The sequence below is a fragment of the Microtus pennsylvanicus genome, chromosome 13 (genome assembly GCF_037038515.1).
Source record: "Microtus pennsylvanicus isolate mMicPen1 chromosome 13, mMicPen1.hap1, whole genome shotgun sequence".
In the NCBI taxonomy this organism is placed as follows: Eukaryota; Metazoa; Chordata; class Mammalia; order Rodentia; family Cricetidae; genus Microtus; species Microtus pennsylvanicus.
The window spans coordinates 59,769,901-59,792,092 of NC_134591.1; the positions used below are offsets into that span (position 1 = coordinate 59,769,901).

Here is a 22,192-nt window from a genome sequence, read left to right on the forward strand (position 1 = left end):
TTCAGATCAAGGCCCTCCTCCCTGGAAACCCCCTCGCGGCCCTGCTCCCAGGCCCACTCACCAATCCAGTGGTGACCCTCAAGACTGGGGTCGGCCTCGGTCTTGGAGCAGATCTTGGCAAACACTGGGAGCTGCCTTTTCGGAGAGGAGACCTCTGGGGGCTTGTCAGGGAGTGCAGGAGGGGGTGGAGGTGGCAGCAGCAGGAACGGGCCCAGCCCCATGGGCTCCCGGGGTCCAGAGCCATTGAACATGCTATTCTGCAGGAAATCTTTAATGACCTTGGTCTCTTCCAGCACCATCTTGTTGTCGGGAGCCTTGGACATTTTGGTAGACTTCAGTGGGAACTGGGCCAGGAGCTTGCTGATCTCTGAATTAGAGGCACCCAGGCTATGGCTTTTGTCCTTAGTTCCCTTGACACTCTTGACTTTGGCGGCACGCAGGATGCCTGTGACTGTAGACATGGCTGAATCACAGTCCTGCCTGCTACTGATGATAGGCATGGACAGCTTCTGCTCCTGAAGCTTGTCACCAGCCGTTAGAGCGGATCCCGGGTAGTCAGTGCTGTCTGCCTCCAGAGGAGGCACAAGGAAGCAGGGAGCCAGCTCCGGGGTCCCCTGGGGAGTGACAATAGGTGTTGCCAGCTCCCCAGGGCCCTCCTGGACCAAGATGAGATGTTCTTTGGTGAGGCTCAAGAACTCCTGCTCCACCAGCAGGGAGATCTCATCCTTGCCACTGCTCAGCTCCAGAGCTCTGCAAAAAGTTCAAAGACACAGTGGAGTTAGGGCTCTCATCAACCAACTGGTGGCTCCCCAGCAGGATGCAGGCCTGGGGAGGAGGGGGGGAGAGAAGGCAGGGTCACAACCTTTTGAAAATTTGTTTCCTAAGGAGAAAAACCTGTTGCTTTCTCGAGAGGGAAACATGGACCAGGTGGACACAAAGCCAACATCACCCACTAGGCTACAGTGCCGGAAGATGGTCTGTTCTTTCCTCCTCAGGCCCCGAGGCAACAAACAGCAGAGAGAGAGAGAGAGAGAGAGAGAGAGAGAGAGTTCCCTGGGGAAATCTGCCCAGCAGCCAAGGGGCTGGCTGTGACTCAGCAGTTCAAAGAGAAAGATCTAGAGCTTGAAGAAGTCTCCAGGAGTACAATACAGCTAGTCCCCTCTTGCAGCATGGGGGAGCGTACGATAAAGCTCACACCAACCTCGTCAACTTTAATCTGTGCAGCCCCGAGCAAGTTGTTCGGCAACTCAGATACTCGGGCATCCTTGTGTGACTTCCAGGAGTCACGGAGGGGGCATTTGAACAGTGTAGACACCCTGTCACAAGGGTCACACACCTGTCAGCTATGTCCACATAGCTCAGGCTCACAGTCTGACCAGACCCTGAACTCTGGATTCCACAGTGTGACCGGCCATCTGGACATCTGTGTCCACCCTTGCTGGCATGGCCTCTGACAGAGCCATGGCATCTGAATTGGAATATTATTGTGAATGACAGCAGTACTTGGCTGGACCCTGAACCAGTTCGTAAGGCTCTTCCTGTCCTCCTGTGTCCCCGTCCCTCATCTCCATTACTGAGCTAGACTCCACTAGCCTGATGATGCTTGATCAGCCAATGACTTCCTAGTTGCTGGTTACTGGTTCTCTTCAGGTGAGGGAGAAATTGATAAGCCTGGCCTCTCAACTACCCACCAGCAACCTTGGTAAGGAGGCACCTTCCTCCACTGCATTCCTAGGGGAGCCAGGTTCCCCCAGCTTAGAAGTACCTGCTATGCATACAAGAAGGGTTCCTGGGAGGGGTAGATTGAGTTGCCTATGCCTGGAACATTCTGGAAACTTGCTCAGCAGCCACTCAAGGTACACAAAGAGGAAAGATGGTTAAGAGACAGAGGTAAGAAAAATGAAAGGGATGCGGCATCACTGTGGGCAAACCAAAGCGCGTCTGTCTGGACCATCCACTAAGAAGCCATGAAAAATACCCAAGACAGTGTTCATGCGATGTTCCTGCTTTCCTGGTAGTGCTGTTTGCTTATGAGGACACACAAACATGCACACACACACACACATGTACACGCACCCCGATGCACAGAGATCTGCACAGAAACAGGCGGGCTCACAGTTGCCTCCGAAGCAGGGGAGCAGAGCCTGTCCCTGATAGTCCACAGCCCGCTTCCTACTCTCAGTTTCTCTTTCCTTCCTACTCTTCTCTCCCTCTCCCTAACCCTCTCGAATATTCCCTTCCCTTCACCTCCTTCTCATGTCTAGACTTAGGGCTATAAATAGGCCCTACTCTCACTGCGGTGCCCCAGGAACAATCAGAGTAAAGAGGATGCCCCCAAGTTTCAGTTCCTCCTCCTCCTCCTCCTCCTTTCAAGGAATCAGGTGAGTCTCAAGTCCTAGGGACCTGTCCCTTGAAGGACTGGTTTTTGCTTGGCAAAGCGGCTGCATGCCAATAGCTCTTCTGAATCTGCCTCACCCCAAGGATGCTTATTTCTTAACACTGTGAACACGGCATTGTGGTCACACTTACACAACAAACAAAAGCAGCCCTTATCTCTCAAAGCTACATGTTAAATATGTACAGATCAACGATGTCTGGGGTTTCCTTTAAAACTGCACCAGCTGAGGAAGGGAGGGGGCGAGGGGAGAAGGAGAGAGAGAGAGAGAGAGAGAGAGAGAGAGAGGGAGGGAGGGAGGGAGGGAGGGAGGGAGGGAGGGAGGGAGGGAGGGAGGGAGAGGGTAAAACACACAAGATCCTTCACAGGCCGCACGTGTCAATCATGGGGAAAGCTGGAAGCAGACACCTGGGGCCATGGCGCTAGTCAGTCTACTGATGTCTATATTTGGTTTCTGGGTTACACACACACACACACAAGTCACCACTGAATTTTCAAAAGTGCCAAGTGGCAGGAAAGCGGCTTCTTCCCCCCCCCCCCAGTGTCTGTGTTTGCGCATGTGCAAGCCTGTGAGTATGTATGAACTATGCAAGTGTGAGGGGGAGGGGTTAATGTGTTAAGTCAGAGATCAACTTCAGTTGTCTTCCCCAGGAATACTGTTCACAGGGCCCTTCACTGACCTAGAGTTCATCATCCAGTTGACCAGTAAGCCCCAGTGATCCTCCAGTCTCCACCTCCCCAGGACGGGGATTACAAGTACATAGGCCACATCTGCCGCTTCTATGTGGGTTCTAGGAACTGAATTTCGGCCCTCACGCAGCCCACCTCTGCAAAGCCTGCCATCACCACCAGACTGTGGGCACCTGGATCAATGCTATCCCAGTTCATCCAGCTCGTTCCCCTCTGGATACTCAGCCAGGATCAATGGGGTTTGTTAAAAAGTTAGAAGTAGCTAGGTGGTGGTGGCACACACCTTTAATCCCAGCATCTGGGAGGCAGAGGCAGGCGGATCTCTGTGAGTTCAAGGCCAGCCTGGTCTACAGAGCTAGTTTCAGGATAGGCTTCAAAGCTACACAGAGACACCCTGTCTTGAAAAACTAAAAACAAAACAAACAAAAAGAAACAAAAAGAAAGTTAGAAGTAAACACTGTACCTAAAATACCTAAAATAGAGATGCCCACTCTGGCTATGAGCACTCCCGGTATCTCCCACAAAGGTTACTCGAGGGAGGCATCATTTATTATGAATCTACCACAAGCCAGCAGGGAGGCCAGGTATAGGTATCCATGTACACACCTGTCCCCTTCCACATCCCTGGACACCTAAGAGTATCAGTCCCACTTCACAGACAGGAACAGTTTTCCTTCCAAAGACGGGGGACCTTGTCACCATGCTAGGGAGGAGGTGGATGTGGAGGAACACAGCTGGTCCACTTCCTGTGCTCACTCCTCCAGCCTTAGCCAGCTTTCTTTCAGGAGAGTTCCTCCATCCAAGTCCCACCGCGTGCGTTTGTTCCCCAGTCTGAACGCAATCAGAGATGTTGCCACTTTCATCCCCTAATGCCAGCCCTTGGAGGATCAGCACGGTGAGTCTTGAGCCTGTCAACTGTGGTGTGAGTCATCCCTGACAGCCACATGTCGGCTGCGTGTCTGATGAGCGTGTCCTCTGAGTCGTCCACCAGTTCACAGGTAGAAATGTCTAACGGGGGAAGACTCCAGGGCAAGGGCCTGGGAACACTGCCAAAGACCCTACATCCAGTATGACAGTAATCCGGTATCAACATGTGGGGGAAATAAAGCAATCTGCTATCATCCAATCTCCACGCCTCCGTGAGAACCTTTATCAAACACCTAAGATTTGTCACGTATCCTGAAATCCTTAATCCTGTGTTTTCCCTGCCTCCTTAGCCCCCTCTATCCCCAGGAAAATAAGATCGGCTCATTCTTGTTTGTTTTAGAAAACTCCACGGCCACAGAGGAGGGACATTCTCAAAACTCAGATCAAGCAATTCCCTTGCTTAAAACCACCTTGTGGATTCTCATTACTCACAGGATAAATTCCAAACCCCTTGATGATCCCCGGGACACGATGCAAATTGGCCCCATCTCCCGCTCCTTCCACCATGCTGATCTTTCATCTTTTCCTTGAAATGCCAAGCTCATTCCTGTGACAAAGGGCCCTTGCATTTCCTGTGGCACGAATGCTCCGGGCACCCCCTGGATTGCTCCTTACCTGGCTCCTCTGCACCATTCAGGTGTCAATTCAGATGCCAGAGTCTCCAGGTGCCCTTTTCTATCTGATTTTTAAGAAAATGTCCCTTCCTCTCTCATGAGGCATGCTCTGTGGGGGTTTCTATCAGCCAGTTTCTTTCATGGCATCTACCTTTATCATAGTGTTTATTATTATTATTATTAAAAAGATGTTACCTCCCTGTCATATGCACTCCACGAAGGCAGGGACTCTATCATCATACAGGCCTTGGCGCCTAGAACAGCACCTGGCACACAGCTCCAGCTAGGCAAGGCTTTGTTGACTGCCTGAGTGAAGGAACTCTTTTGTCTCTGTCTCCTGCTGTGTGGCTGTGTGCTTCTCTTTCCCTCTCCTGGCCAAAAACTGTGCCTGCTTCTTCTGTTTGTTGCAACCTGTCTGGCTTTGTACTCAGTTCTGACCTGGCATCCCCTTAGGTTTTTTATCAGAAGACCCCTGCCCCCGCCACCACCCTGCTGCTCCTGCTTACCCTGATCCCGGGCAGGCACAGGTGGGTCAACCAGACAGGAAGTAGGGGTGGGGCGATGAGAACAGGAGAATGCTGGGAAGGAGGAAGCCCATTCCTCCAGGAAGTAGGGGTGGGGCGATGAGAACAGGAGAATGCTGGGAAGGAGGAAGCCTATTCCTCCCCAGTCCTGCCCAGATCACGGAAGAAGCAGGATGTGATCTACCCCACTGAAAAAGGCACTAAGCCATGTGGCTAATATAGATAAGAATAATGGGCTATATAAGTTATAAGAGTAAATAAGAAGCCTGACCTAATGGGCCAATCAGTTTATAACTTATGGAGACCTCTGTGTGATTTTCTTTGGGACTTGCTGGCTGTGGGAACTGGGCAGGACAGAAATTCTAACAAGCAGGACCTCATGTTACAAGCTGGGGTTTCATGGGCACATATTCTAAGCACCAGTTAACTTTGCTAAGTTCAAAGATAAGCACATATTTCCTGGAATCCACCAGGAAAGTGTGTGTGTGTAAGAGAGAGAGAGAGAGAGATGATGATGTCATTTCAGTTATGCATGCGAATGTCCCCTTGTGCATAGCAACATGCCACAGTTCTACATTAGACGGTTCCCTTGATCACTTTCCACCTTTTCTTTTTTTTTCTTTTCTTTTTTTTTTTTTTTTTTTTGCTTTAAGACAGGATCTCTCATTGAACCTGGAACTTATCAATTTGGCTAGGCTGACTGTCCAATGAGCTTGGGGGATTTTCTTGCCTCTGCCCCCAACCCCCACCCCCAGCCCTGGGACTACAGATGCATTGTCATACCCAGCATTTATTTGAGTACCAGGAATCTGAACTTGGGTCCTTGTGCTCACACGTAGCGCTTTACCCAGAAACCATCTCACCAGCCTCTAGGATCCACCCCTAAATTTTGTTAGCACTGCCCCCTCCCCTACTGTTTGCGTTCTCCTTTGGGTTGATAAATGCCATACTATCTACCAGACTCTATCTAGTAAGTCATTCCAAGAAGGCAACCTAACTCCTGGGCTCCTGACAAAGGAATCAAGTCGGAAGCTATGCCAAGGTTCTGAGACTCCAGGTCTGTGCTGGTCCCCCTACTTCGCCAACCTCTGAACATGACCATTATGTGCTTGCGGTTCCGATGCTGTGTCATTTCTGCATTTTCAGTGTACAGAGTTGTGTAGAAATAAAGGCGACTGACTGACTGGCACCCCTTCCCTGCACAATGACTAAGCAAGCGTGTGGTTAGCTCCCCCAGCGATAGCTCTGTGTGCATGATAACACCGAGCAAGGATGAAAACTGCTACTCCGCTGAGCCAAACAACAGAAAAACGCAAGCAGCAAGTTGTTAGCACCGAAATATTTTCCTCCCACTATGGCATCTTAGACCAATGGAAAACACATCACACAAGCCAAGTGGTCTGGCCATGTGGCTGAAGCAAGTGGAGACTTGAACCGTGGTCTCTCTGCAGACTGACCTCTGGCTTCACGGTTCTGTGTCTGCCTGGTGGGGAACAGCATGGTAGAGTACTTAATAGGTCAGTTCCTGGAGGGAGGTGGAAACTAGCTAGACTCGACTCCCTACCCTTTTGCAGAGGGAGGCCAGATCTGTTAGCAAGAGTCCTCATATCTAAGCCAAGTGCTCACATTGATTACATGGTACAGCTCTGAGCACTCCCCACCACAGCCTGGGTGGGGTAGCATGATCATCTGATGAAACACCTCTACTGCATCATGCTGTCATCAAGTCCTTTGAGAGCTGCTCCTCTTTGGGATGCAGTAAGAAGCAAAGACTTAAGATGTGCTGTGGCTGAGTGGTGGAGGTGCACGCCTTTAATCTCAGCACTCGGGAGACAGAGGCAGGCCGATCTTTGAGTCTGAGGCCAGCCTGGTCTACAGAGTGAGTTCCAGGACAGCCAAGACTACACAGAGAAACCCTGTCTTTAAAAAAAAAAATGCTGAGCTCCAATCGCTAGCCCTAGCCTGAGTCACATATCCTAATACAGCCTGGTGATTCCATCTAATGCTAGTCCACGAGCACCTTCCCCAATCTTCAAACCTATCTTGGGTTGTACAGATATGTCCAGGCTCAGTCCGGGCTTGGACCCAGTCACATATCTTGTGTGCCACCTCAGTCTGGTAAGTCTGCCTGAAGCTAACCTTTCCATACCATGCCCAACCTCCAAGGCTAGCCTGTGATACACATGTGTGTCCCAATCTGCTGTGTCCTGGGAATCTCGTCTGCCCCTACTATCCCCAACCGTCAGGCCTAGTCTCAGACTCACAGACACAACCAATGAAAGAAAGAAATCCACAAGCCCAAGTCTCATCACAGACACAAACAATATGAAAGGCCAAGGCAGTATTCTGTATGCCATGAAGTCCACCAGTCCCATAGAAATGTTCTCTAATGAGAATTGCCTGGATGAACTCCAAGACACAGAACTTAGAAGAGCAACCATCAGCTTCATCTAAGGATTCAAGTTTAAAGAGGAGGCTAACAAATCAGCTCCGCGAACTCTGTGAGAACAGCAGTAAAAATGCCTGCATGAGGCCCAGGAAAACACAAACATATGGCAGAGTGAAGTGTCTAAGACAACTCAAGACTTGAAAACCGAATTCAGTAGAGAAATATTGAAGAAAACTCAAGCTGAAATGAAGATGGAATTTAAAGAACTCGATAACCCATTTAGAAACTCGGGGCTTGGCCTAGGGAAGGCCATGGTGAGCATTTGTGGAAGAAATCAAACCATGAATAAGCAGGTGCTGTCCCTCAGTCAAAGGAAATCCCAAAGCTCCCATTCCAAGGCTGAGGAATTCCAGGAATGTGGCAAATGAAGCTGTGATCCTCGGCTAAGAGTCAGTGAGCGGCTTGCCACAATTCTCTAAGTCCAAATTTAAGATGAATTAAATGGCCGGGCGGTGGTGGCGCACGCCTTTAACCCCAGCATTCGGGAGGCAGAGACAGGCGGATCTCTGTGAGTTCGAGGCCAGCCTGGTCTACAAGAGCTAGTTCCAGGACAGGAACCAAAAAGCTACAGAGAAACCCTGTCTCAAAAAAAAAAAAAAAAAGATGAATTAAATGACTACTCAACAAGATTCTGGAGTTCAATTGACTCTAGAGAGGATGACTGACTCCTTGCAAAAACCCATTTCTCCCCACTTCTTTAAATGGCTTCATTGTTCAACCAAGAACCCAAGCCAAAACTCCCGGTTCTGCCTCCGTGTCTCTAGCTTGCTCAAGCTGCATAGGGGATACCACCCGCTCACTCCTTACAAGTGGAATGGATCAAGTAGAGAATAGACTATCAAGACCTGAAGTTAAAGTAGAGGAATTAGACCACACAAGCAAAGAGGAGAGAAGGAAGGAACGAGGAGGGGAAGAACGAAGAAATAAAAGGAGCATGCAGGATCTGTGGGACACCATGAAAAGACCCAAATATTCAGAATAGACCTAGATGAAGAAGAAGGATGACAGGCCAGTTACCTAGACCATATCTTCAGCAAGTTCACAGAAGAAAATTTCCCCAAATTGAGGAAATTTGATACATAGCCATTCAGATACAAGAAGCACACAGAGTAGCAAAAAGTCAAGACCAGGAAAGAAACTCCCCATGGCATATCACAGTTAAAACACCAAATATTTGCAACGAAGTGTGGGTATCAAAGATGCAAGAGAAAAAGGCACATCACATATAAAGGAAAGCCCATCAGAATAACATGATTCCTTAGTGCAAACTTTAAAATCCAGAGGAGCCTGGAGCAGTGTACTGCAAGTTCTGGAAAACCACAGATGCCAACCTGCACTCTTGCATCCAAGGGCTTCAGACAAAGAGAGGCCTACCTGAGGAGACAGATGCCCTTGAACCCAGTCTCAATTTTCCTTGAACCCATGTCAGCTCGAGTTGAAGATGGTGGTGTTTCTGGCCTTTCTACTTACAGGGGTTCAGAGGCCAACACTATTCCCATGACACATATATCAGCCCTTCCAGGGTGACCTGGGACCACTCGGGAGGGAAGCAGGGCAGCTAGCTCATCAAAACTGTCCCATCCTCCGAGATCTCCCCCTGCTCAGGTCTCCTCTCCCTATACAGTATGCAGGCATGTCCACACATCCATTATACACACACCTATGCACCCATGCACATAGGCATATACCCCAGACACATGTACAGGCACACAATCATGTACACACGCCATAGTGAAACACACACACCACAGACGTTACACACGCATAACAACCATATACACAAACTGTATCTGTGCACCCATGCACACACCACACCACATACACCCCCAAACCACACACACACACACACACATGCATAAGCACACACACACACACACACACAACACCCTAACTGTCTTGCTTGCAAACCAAGGTTGAGCCCAACTCTCTGGGCCACCGGAGACCCAGACCACCTCTCTCAGTTTAGGGGTGGTATGCAGTAGTCGTCTAGGCAGCCGAGGTCCCAAGGGTACCAGGAACCCCACTGAGCTCCCAGCTATTACTTTTCTGGTAGGGAGTCGAGGGCAAAAGGAGGGCCTTGAAAAAGCACTGGCCGCCCTGCACCCCAGCCCTCCTCCCCTCTCCAGCCCTCAGCAGGATTAAGGGAGATGATGAATGCGAAAGCGCTCGGTAAATTGTAAGGCGCGCTATGCAAATGTTAGCGGTTCTGACTGAGAGGCTGCAGGGTGAGCCGGAGAGCCAGACCCGGCCGGCCGGTCGGTGGCAGGCGCTGGAGTCCCACGGGCCAGCTTCACACATAGCCTGAGCCCCGCATCACCAGTGCTGACCAAGGTGTAAAATCATTGAGACCTCGTTTCTTCAGCTGCTAAGTGGGGACAGGATGGTGACACCTTCCCAGTCAAAGGTCAGCAACACTATAAAATCGCTCTGCTCCCAGAATGCCAAGCCTGTTTATCGCATTTCCTCAGTACAGGTCTCCGCACACAGTGGAATCCGTTTCCTTAAAAGTCTCAGCAATGCTGCTGAAGGACTCAACTAAGATCACCTGCCACGCTTTCCTTTGAAAACCATCAGCCTGGGTTGATGGCCTCACTTTTGAACCCTAGAGTACTCCAGAAGTGTAGAGCGGTAGGTTCCAGGGCACTGGGGCGTGGTCCCAAGTACAAGCACCCTGAATGTGTGACTTTTCCTTTAGAATCGTTTTTAAATTACTTATTGTGCTTTGGTGTTTTGCCTCTGCGAGGTCCCCTGGAACTGCACTTACAGACCTTTGTGAGCCGCCATGTGGGTGCTGGGAATTGAACCCAGCCCCTTCTCTAGATTCTTCACAGCAGTCCTGGGACTAACAGTCATTGACAAGCGGAAGTGAGACACACCCCTCCAAATCACGCCCCTTCCTTGAGCCCCGCCCCCTGCCCCCAGGAGATCAAGTGGTGAGTGCAGCCAAGGCCTGAGAGAGCTGAGTTTGGGGAATGAGGGATTCAGTGAGCTGGGGAATGAGACAGGAAATACTGGGAATAAACCCAGCAGTAAAGGAGCTTCGGCTGGGAGCTGCCGAGTGATTCTTATTGTTCAAATTATCTTTAAAACTTTTCATTTGAATCTGTTTAATAAGGGAAGGCTTACCCCAAGGAAGAGGTATTTTTTTAATGTGACTTGGGAGCTGAATTGGAAAGAACGTTGCAACAAAGATATTAAAAAGGGGATTAAACCAAACCACTGGTGGCCCGTCTCTGCAGGCCTCCACAACCTGCGACACAGCTCCCAAAACCCATAAAATCAAATTACAAAGGGGGACACGGGAAGCGGGACCGTTAATCATGATTCGCCTTCCTTTGCTGCTCATGGCTCCTGGTGTTAAGCAGGCACGGACAAGCCGGCTGTTGAGAAGGGAGCCTGTTGTCGGGTGAGCTCAGGCACTGAAGCCCCTCGGGCTTCCTATCTTACCTCAGCTCCCTTCCAGCTGGTCATGTTGCCTAACCTCTCTGAGCCCCAGCATCATCCCCATCACAGAATGAGAACAATAGTAACCATCTACAACCGTGGAAAGGTTGCTAGGAACGGAAATAAGAGTACATTGACTTCCGGAGCTTCGCACATACAAGCTGCTCGAGAACATGCTAGCTCCCTTTTATGCAGCCTAAGGCAGAAGAGCAAAATCTGCCATGTCTCAGCAGGCATGATATTCTTGCCCTACATGCCTCTATGCTCTCTCTGAGGGCTGTGCCCCTTTGCTTGGATCTCAGCCACTGCTAGGGCTTACTCTCCTCAAGGTGGCATTGTAATGGCTCGTCCATCATTCACTTCCTCCCTCATTCATACATACTGCATAATCACGGAGTGCCAGGAACTTGGCTGGACAGCGGAAAGACAAAGATAAGTAAGACACAAGGTCTGTCCTTAAGGAACCCCATGGTGCAGTGCTAGAGGGAACCATTGCCACAGGCAGCCCACAATACAACGTCAGGTGACCATCAGAACATGAAGACGCCTGTGCTAGCATGGAGCTGGCAGACACGCTTCTGGCCAACAGGCAATGAGAGCACTGGTTCTAATTTAGTTCTTCAATTTCATCACTGTTATAAAGACCACATCGCTCTGCCCTTGCTGCCAGGGAGGCATTTGTCTCCTGTGTTCATCTCTTCTGCTTTCTCTCGTGAAATAGGATAAGTTACGAAATTCTCTCGCTCCCCAAAATCTCTCTTCCTTACTTGAGTTGTTTCCTTCAGCTTGACTAGTGAGACCCAGACCCTCCTCTCTCCGTTGCATTCTCGTGCTGTCATTTCATCTTTGCAAATTATCAGCGCTGATGGTGAAGGTGACCATGGTGATAAGGAGGATGGGGGTCATGATGGTACCAGCGACAGTGGTGGGATAATGGTGGAGTGATTGCTGCTGCTGAGAGTTATAACTGTGATAACGGTGAGGATGCTGGCGATGGTGGGGACAATGAGGATGGTGGTGGGATTGGTGACGATGATGACAATGAGATGATGCAGGTGATGGCAATGATGACGATTGTAATGGCCATGGGGGTGACAACGATGACGACGATGATGGTGAAGTGATGATAATGCTGATAGTGATGATGTCAACCATAATTGTGATAACAGTGATGATGATGATGTTGATGAGATGATGAAGGTGATGGTAATGATGATTATTGTAACAGCCATGGGGGTGATAGCGATGACGGTGATGATGGCAGTGTGATGCTGATAGTGATGATGGTGTGATACTGGCGAGATTTGTCTGGTGATGGTAATGATAGCAATAATGGTGATCATGATGGATGATGATAGTAACAGCCATGACAATCATGATGATGGCAGTGGCAGTGATGACAGTGGTTACAGTGGTGTCACAAAGATAATAATGACAACGAGGAACATGGAGCTTTTTATCTTACCCCAAGTGCCATTAGGCATCACGTTCATTACTCCATTGACAAGACCCTTCAGGGTAGTCACTATGACCTTTATCCACTTTTCAGATGAGGGCAGCAAGTGACACATCCTAAGGAACTTGGTTTCAACTAGAGAAACTAGAGAATTAGTGGTTCTACTCCTCCTGTCTAGTTTCTATTATATGGAACCATATAAAACTCTTTTTTATAAATTACTTATTTTTATTTTATGTGCATTGGTGTTTTGCCTGCATATATTTCTGTGTAAGGGTATCAGATTTTGGAATTACAGATGGTTGTGAGCTCCCATGTAGGTGCTAGGAATTGAACCCACCTTCTCTGGAAGAGCAGTCAGTTGCTCTTAACTACTAAGCTGTCTGCCCAGCCCCAAGAATCATATAAAACTCTTAAGGAAGAAGTGGAGTATGTGCATAGCAAATCTCTAGGCAGAACTTTAGGGACAGTACACTGCCAGGTCCCCAGTTCAATCCCTAGCATCAGAGAGAGAGGGTATGCAGATAGAGAAGAAAGTATCCTAGTTCCTGTTTCTAAGAGCATGTAGGAATTCAACAGGAAAACAAAAGGGCATTTCTGATAGTTGAGTAGCCAGAGCAGATGCAAGGCCATGCAAATGCCAGAGCCAATGCAAGGCCATGCAAATGCCAGAGCCGATGCAAGGCCGTGCATGACAGAGCAGATGCAAGGCCATGCATGACAGAGCAGATGCAAGGCCATGCATGCCAGAGCAGACACAAGGCCATGCATGCCTACCAGTGCTCATCTTAGATTACAGAAAACTAAAATAAATCAGCAATGTGTATGCCTAGAACTACTACTCAGAATTACAACACAGACTCCAAGCCAAGCCAGAAGAACAGAGACCCACATGAGATGTTTGAACAGAGCTATTGACAAGCTTCAGGCGGATGAAGCTGGTGAAGGGTGAAACACCTCCTGAAGGGGGAGGGAGCAAAGGCACCGGAACAGGAAGGTGAGCGATGGCAGACATGACAAAAATGAGGAAGCAATGACTCGAAGGCTCCTGAGCTTCTGTGTCCCCAGTTCATGCAACTACTCAATAACAACAGTAGAAAGAATTGTACCGTTGGAAGAATCGTCCAAACAAGGCGGCATCTTTGTCTCTCGAGTTTCTCTGGCTTGCCCTGTATGGAAGACTGGAGTAAGCAAGGATCTACTGAAACAAATGAACTTCAGTGCAAAAGGCTGCTGAGCTCATTCCTGAGTTTATTTTGTTCGGATTTTGAATGCCACGTACTAGTTCATGGGACAAGCAAGGGATGGGGGTGTGGGTATCACAATGCCAGTGGGACAGATGCTGAGACCCAGAATGAGGAACTCAGGAGGAAAGCACACCTGTTTATGGGTCTCTGACATCATCCTCCAACTATTGAGAGATGTGGGACTATGAGTTCCAGCAGCAGGATGCCCAACTGCCTTCCACAGACTCTCAAGGAGGTGCTAACTCCTGGAGGGGAAGAAAGCACCGCTTATCACTTTAGACCACAAAGATACCCAGAACGGCCTGGAATGGGAGACATGTGTCAGGCTGGGAATCCCTCTGTGTGGGTCTTGTTGCTTTTACTCTCATCACCAGGCTCCACGCTTTCAAGATAATAGTGAAAGACAATGTGTGTCTGAAGTGATTTCTCCAGTAAAGTAAATCCACTCAATTCCTTAATAACAATAGTAGAAAGAATTGCCCTGTTGGGAGAGTCATTCAAACAAGGCAGTGCCTTAGCTTCCCAAGTCTCTCTGGCTTACCCCATGTGCTATATGGATGAATACTTTGCACTGAGATGGATCTCGGTTTATTGGTACAAATTTAAGGTCAGTTTTATTATTTGTATATTTATGCTCTTGATTAAAGCATTGTGTTTGAGCAACTCATTTAAAAATGTAATGTAAATTAATAAATACAGGTTAATAGATAGTCATTTATAATAGCCAAGCTTGTAGTCATGTTAGTTAGGTTTTCTAGATGTACAGAGATAAATTTTAGATGGACAGTTATTCTTCATACTTTTCAAAGACTAACAGAATATGGCATTTAAAATGTTTTAAGAACTTAGGACTTTTCATGACAGCGAGACACATCTGCTCCTGGCAGCACCAATCTACTTCAAGAGGATGATGGGTATCAAAGAGGTTCCATATGGAGTTGGTTAGCCATTTTGGCAAGAAGCTGCTCTTGCTTTTACTGCTTGATGGTATGCTTTATAAACTGGACATGCAGGGCCCACAGAAAAATGACTGCTGAAGTTGCCTAGAGAAGGTGAGACAGTCCTTCAGGGTTCCTGCTTCATGAGTCTGCCAGACATTCTGCAGGACACAGAAGAAAGTGAGTGACAAACTGTCAACACAGGTGGAACTGTCTTTGAAATTTCCTGCTTCATGGAAAAGTCTGCCAGAAACTATGGGCCTGTGGCTGAAGATGGATGCTACAATGTTACAGAAGAACTTTGGGTGACTGTCCAGGTAGTGAGATGTTTTGGAAGTTGTTTACAATGTACATCCTGTTTACTTAATTAATATTATATCCTTCTGTAGTCTTTGATGGAGTTGAAGAAAGATACTTAAAATTATAAAAGATAGATTATATAGAAAACTTTAGACTCACAAAGATAGGAAAGATGATAGAGCATTTTCCTTAATTTGCCAATTGTAAGTGGACTAAATATTGTAACTATAAATTTTGCTTGATAACTGTTTTGTTACATGTAATTTTACTACGTTAAAGTTAAAACCTTCCTTTTTATTTAGATAGAAAAGGAGAGGTGATGTGGGATTCCCCTCTGTATGCTGTGAATATGTTTTATTGCCATTAGTTAAGAAGCTGCTTTTGGCCAATGGCTTAACAGAGTAAAGCCAGGCAGAAAATCTGAACAGCAATGTAGAGAGAGAGTAGGTGGATCAAGGAGATGCCAAGTAGCCACCGAAGGAGTCAGATACCGGAACTTTACCAGTAGGCCACAACCTCATGGTAAAATACAAAATAATAGGAATGGGTTAATTTAAGATGAAAGAGCTAACTAGAAATAGGCTTAAGCTATTGACCAAACAGTATTGCAATTAATATAGTTTCTGTGTGATTCTTTTGGGTCTGGGCAGCCAGGAACAAAGGAGCAGTGGCCACCTACACCCATGTAGATGGGGTGAGCAAATGTCCCTCCTGGAACAAATGAGAGTCAGTGTGAGCCACCAGGGTGCTAGGCTCATTCCTGATTCTGCTTTTTGTTTTGCTTGGACTTTGAATGCCTAATTCAGACTTCTCCTGCCAACTTATCTTTCTGCCAGACTTTGCATGATGCTCAGCAAAGCCTTTGCACTCTGAAAACCAGGTTCAACCTGATTTGAGAAGCTCAGGAGCCCAGGAAGGGCCTGGAGGCCGTCAGGGAAGCTGCTCACAGCCAGCCAACCCAGGATCACCTTCCGACTCCATTCCTCTTGTGTACTCCATCCTTAGGAAGCTCTCATCCTTCCCTAAACTTGCTGGACTCTTTCCTCAAGCTCCACCTTCTCCATCCTCAAGAACAGGGACACAGGTAGTTTGAGAAGCCTTGATAACAAAGCTACTGTTAGTTATGGTATTATCTCCTACCATGGAACTGTACCCATGTCTTCTGCTACAGTCACAGTGCAGGGGTGCCCAATCTATCCCGAAAGCCTTCCCCAAGTCTCAGTCATGTGCTCCTTCACTAGCATGATTATTGTCGTATGTCACCCATTGTCCTTGCAAGGCACTGAAGCTCCACAAAAGATGTCAGGGCCTGTATCCTCCTTCCATCACAAAATAATGTTTCACCAAAGCCAGCAAGTGCACATTAAATGTTTCCTGGGTATTTCTGCAGCCTGATGAATCTGTGTCCCACCCTATTCACTGGCCGGGAGACTTTTCAAGGGAAGGGGATTTGCCCTTTTTAGCCCTGTATCCCTGTGGCCCAGCACTTGGGCCTGGCCCGCAGAAGGCAATGGCAAGCATTCACCGAAGGCATCAAAATAGAAATGAATGAGCAAGGACTGTTGTGTAGTCGGAGCAACAGAGGCAGCCGAAAACCCAAAGCCCCCATTCTGAGGCTGGGGAACTTTATTAGTGATGCTGTGTGGTGAATGAATGAATATGTAATCCTCGAATATGAGTCAGTAAGTGGCTTGCCACAATTCTCTGAGCCCAAATTTAAGACTAATTAAAAGATAACTGAGCAGGATTCTGGAGTTTAATTGACTCTAGACAGAACTATTGATTTCTTGCCAAAACCCATTTCTCCCCACTTCTTCCCCTACCTCTTTAAAAGGAACCATTGTTCAACCTATAACCCAAGGTAAAAACCCTGCATTCCCTCTTCCTATCGGTGTGCCCAAGCCATCTGCAGGGCCCCTGGTTCCCTCACGCTGCACACGGAACCCCCTACTCCTTCCATCCATGGTACAGTCACTGTGGTCCAGACACTGCCCCAAGTGGGCCTCAGCTGGTCCATCACAGCATCTCCCCAGAGACCTCTGACTTCTCACGCACATCCTAAGCCACGCTTGTGCAGAAACTGAAGGAATCTCTGAAAAGCTCCCAGAGTGTGCCGGGACACTGGCAGTAGATCTCAGCTCTATGCGGTGACACTTTGAGGTCACTTAAGACCTCACCAGCCCTATTCGGGTGTCAACTAACACTATGTCCCCATAACTCAGGACCCCCAGCCACACTCTCTCTCCCAAAGTCCACATCATCCCCTCAGAGTCCTTGTGCTTGCTGTGTCTCCTGTCTCCACCTAGATGGTCTCTTCCAGGATTGTCAGATGCCCAGCTGCTTACTGGCATCTGAGACTTAGCTCACAGGCACCTACACTTCGGCCTAACAAGTCTCATGTTGTTTCTTTGTTGGATGCTGTTTTCATCGTTGTACTTGTTGTTAGCTGGTATTATCTCACCTCTTTTATGTGCTTATCACTGGTCTCCTCCGATGAGAACACCTTCACATTTTGAAGTTATCATAGTTTTTTGTTGTTGTTGTTTGTTTAAATCTTACTTGTTTTCTGTTATTTTATCTGGCTCAAGAGACTTGTCCCCCATCACTTAGCACTGCGCCAGGCATACAATAGCCTCTTAGTATTTTTTGATGGAGTAAATGAACTTCTATGTGCCTGCAGAACAAACACGGCATGAAAATGAATGTGTCTGCGGTGTCGGTCACCACTAACAGGACAGTTAGTGCAGGGGTGGATACAGTCAGCATGCACGGATCCCACCCAGATATCCGCACTTGGTTCTGAGGACCCCATTGCCATGAGCACCAGGAATATGAACAGGAAGCCAAGATATGAGTCAGATAAAGAGTAAAAGGAAACCAGGGGTATTCAGTTTGCAAAGCCAAAAAGTCCGGGGAGGGGTCTGCTGTTGTCCTTTGCCATCTAAAGCACTGGAGAGAGAAAGGAGAGTAATCCTGTAGTCCCAAGAAAAGAATACGGATCTCTTAGTTTGATGGGAACCGATTTCAGCTCCAGGGAAAACAAGTCCCTTTGAGAGAGGTGGCAGTTTCAGGCATGGCACTCCTCCATCTGAGGGAGGGTGTGAATGACTGCTTGGCAAGGACATCCTGGAAGTGACTCAGGCAGACCAGGATGGCCTCCAAGACCTCGCCTTCAGGTTTCTGAGACATTTGGGGACAGGGTCAAGAAACTTTTTCTGGGATCTGGAGAGATGACAGATGACTCAGTGAAGAGCATCAGGTACTCTGCCAGAGGACCCAGCTTCAATTCCCAACACCCACATGGCAGCTCACAACTGTCTAACTCCAGACTGAGGAGGACCAATGCCCTCTTTTGGTGTGTGTGGGTACCAGGCAGACATGTGGTGCACAGACATACAAACAGAACACCCATACACATAAATATTTTAAAAGTTTTTAAGATTCAAAAACTAGCTTAGTTATCCTGAAAAGCGACACCATCAAACTAAATTCTACAGATTGGCCAGGGAAAAGACTGACAGGCGGGTGTCTCATGGCCCAAACACATAAGACACCCTGGTGTGCTCTTTAGTTTTAAAGTCTACCCATGATCCCTCAGAACATGGGGTTCCCAGGCAATGTGATGTGCAGACATGCCTTGTGTTCTAGGGGAAGATGGGCCACCCTGGTCACAGCTGGGCCAAGATGGTCCAACATTTCATCTCTGAAATTCTACCCTTTCTTAAGAGTAGAACCTCAGGCCTCAGGCAAAGAAAGAAACTTCTTCAAACCTCAGCCTACTCCTCTGTAATAAAGTATTTTACCATCTGGGAGGCTGTGAGTTTGAGCTCAGCTTGAGAAGTATAATGGGTTCCAGGCCAGTCTGGACTACGTAGTGAGACCCTGTCTCAAGAAAACAAACAAATGGCTGCTGGCGGTGCAGGCCTTTAATCCCAGCACTGGGGAGTCAGAGGTAGGTGGAGATCCATGAGTTCAAAGCCAGCCTGGTCTTCAGAGCAAGTTCCAGGTCAACCAGAACTACACCAAGAGACCCTGTCTTGAAAAAAACAAAAAAAAAAAAGAAAGAAAGAAAGAAAAAAGAGAGAAAATAAAGAAAGAAAAAAGCCCAAATAAATAAATGAGAATGAATTTCATTTAAAAGGAAGAGAGGAGCAATTGAGAAACCAGAATGGCAGTTTGATAGTTATAGAAATTTAGATCTATAGACTCTCACTACCCAAATTTATTCTGGGGGTTTGCAAATGTGTATAATGGATAAATTGGGGAGTTTGAAAAGGTACCTACCCCCTGCAAAATATGCAAGGTTTACAGAAATTTATAGCTGTTCTCATTAGAAGGAATATATCAATCCTAACTACTAGCAGGATCATTGAATGACTCTGATTTGCCACCTCCAGCAACCCCTACCATTACCCCCATTTGGCAGATGAAGAAACCAAAGCTCAGGTCCACTGACAGTCACAGGTTCTGCAGCCGGCACAGGGCTGAACCTGGTTGTCTTTCATTTCAAGAAACGTTCATTGCGTTCTACTAGGCAGATAGCTTACACAGCTATGATGTGCTTTATTCACCTCAACCAATGGTTTCCCAGGTCTCTTCTCAGTCTCCGAACTCTTTCAAATACAACCATACTCAGAACTCCAGTTAGTAAAACCAACAAAAGCCTCAACAGCTCTGGCTGAAGCATGTGTGGGGACCAGCGCACAGCCCACTTGACTCCAGGGTGGCCATCTGAAGGACCCTCGGGCCTTGGAGCACAACATGAAAACTCTAGATGAAAGCCAATAGCAGTGACCCTCCCATCCCCAAACTTGACAAATTACATAGTAAGGCAGGTTTGTTTGTATAATGCATCTTTCATTTCTTGTCCCATCGCATTCGACCCTCGTTATCGACTACGAGTTGGACAAGGCAGGGCACGTCATCCTCAATTTGCAGATGAGGAAATCAAGGCCAAATGGAGTGAATCAGCCGGCCAAAGTGAGGCCAGTTCAATTTCCGGCCAACGGGGGACTGGAAGTAGTAGAGTCTGTCTCCATGAATTCGGGATGAACTGGCAGAGGAAGGGCTATCTACTGGAAACTGTGGCTGACCTCTGATCCAGAAAGTGGACAATCAGCTCCTTGGCCCCTGAGAGAGCTGACTACAGCCCCAAGGTTTCCCGTGCCAAGGTGCTGTCCTAAAGCAGATGGCAATGAACGGAGCTGAGGAGCTCAGCGCCACTGAGCAGACCAGCCACAGGATGCTGGCTATAGAAAGGCCACTTCCATCTGAGCCCGTCCTGCTGAGCACAGGGCAGAGGAGGCAGAAGCAGCCAGCATGCCTTCTACCTTCATCTGCATCAAGCAAAGGCGCTTGCAAAGGGACTGCAGCAAGTGCAGACCTGAGCATCTGCCGCCCTTGAATTTCCCTCTCAGCCATTGCTTTGAGAGCCCTGAAATCTGAGGCGGCAGATAAATAAATGCCTGAACGGCTCCCCCATCTCTGAGCTGAGTCGGAGCATGTGTTGGGGGGCAGACAACACTTAATTATCACTTAGTCTTTAATTAGCACTTAATTATTAACACTTAATCCATCTGTAAAATGGGGACACTAATACCTGTTTCGCAGGGAGACCGGGAGGATTAATTAACGCTTGCAGCCCACTTTGAAGATGCTGAGCCTTGAAAGAGTACTCAACAGTGACATTAATCACGGCAGCGGAAGCACTCCTTTTCCTAATGAGATCCCTTCTTCCTCTCTCATCCTTCCTCTCCTTTCCAATATCCAGTCCCAACAATATTTCCTCAACTTTTCCCTGATGCAGAAACACTTAGCTCTGGGTTTCCCACACATGGGATTTCCCATCCAGGAAGCTGGCTATTTACAGCCATCTTCCAGCACTTTAATTTTCTATTATGTCCTCTGAATATGTCAATGCCTTCCCAGTAAATATTTTGATGTGCGCTCTTGCAGTAGCTCTGTGGATGCTGAATGGGACAGCTGCTCTCTGTATTAGGGGATTCCAGATGTGGTTTCCAGCCACCAGACTCATCTGTGTCGAAGCCTGAACTTTTCTTGGGAGAGGGGAAAGAGCCTCTAGTTGCCTCGGGATACAGGAATCTAAACCCTAGGCTTGTCGAGAATGCTCTTGCAATGACCCCAGAGCTTCATCTTAGTTACCCAGGCCTTTAGAATCAGAAATGTCTTCCTAACAGCTGGAAAGAAGCCGCCAGGAATGATGTATACCCGCTTTCTTGGAACTTCAGGACCTTGGTCAGCTCCCTCTGCCAACCTCCCCTTATTGAGGATTATGGGGATGGAGAGCCAGGGCGTTCAACCCAAAGTCAGACTACATTCCTCTTCCCTCCATTCCATCTTGATAACCAACCAAACAGGGGACTACTCACTCTTCTTGGAAGCTGACAGTCGCAGTCATCGGCGCGGAGAGTTTCTCCAGTGAGGTCCTGGGCTGCAGGGACTCCGGCAAGCCCTGAACTCTCTTCCAGATGTCATGGCAAATCTTGTCTAGGCTATCCTGGGGTGTGTCCTGGTGGATCCAGACATATCTGGGGAATGGCCCCAGGGCGGATGGACGCTTGGCCACCAGGGCCGAGGATGGAGGGAGCCCATTTCCACTGGCCATCCTCTTTCTCTCTTTCCGGAAGTCCCTTTGTCCACCCAGGGTTGGGAGACAAAGGGACTGTCCACCACCAGCCCTCATTCACCAGAAAGGAAGCTGAAGATTGGGCCTGGGAAGCAGTCAGTTCTGGCCGGCTGTTGCTCCAGCCAAGGGGTGGGTTTCAGAGGCCTTTTGTTTGGGTGGGAATGAGAAGTAGGGAGCAACTTTCTTTTGGGGAGGGGGGGCTTATGTTGACTTACTTTTATTTGCTCTTTCCTGGCTTTTGCCCCCCTCCCCCTCTCCCGTAGAAGAAAATATTTAAAAGTCAACAAAAACCAGTAACTTAGTAACCGTGGAATGCCCCGGAACTCAGGAACCAAGCGCCTGGGCGGGCAGAATGACATCTGGGAACGACTGGAGGAGAGGACTGGCTCTCCCACAGAACCCTGCACTCCCCCTTGCAACACTCCTGTGACACCTTTCAGGGCCTGGGACTCAGCCCATTTTTGCCTGTCTAGCCGCCAGGAGGGCTGAGTAAGGAATGGACACTGTTCTAGACTGGGTGAGGACAGGCCATGAAACAGTCACCTCCCACCTTCCCAGAGAT

The 22,192-nt window shown here is 48.2% G+C and overlaps 1 protein-coding gene across 1 annotated transcript in view; it reads right to left on the reverse strand.

Annotated features, from left to right (window-relative positions):
• Positions 1-21,687, reverse strand: part of C13H1orf94 (chromosome 13 C1orf94 homolog) — a 42,002-nt gene extending 20,315 nt beyond the window's left edge. The window contains exons 1-2 of the mRNA XM_075946202.1: positions 21,374-21,687; positions 62-750 (exon numbers count right to left, since the gene is read on the reverse strand). Coding sequence (XP_075802317.1) covers positions 62-750; positions 21,374-21,687 — 1,003 coding nt within the window. The remainder of the gene's footprint in view (positions 1-61; positions 751-21,373) is intronic.
• Positions 21,688-22,192: the final 505 nt, after the last annotated feature.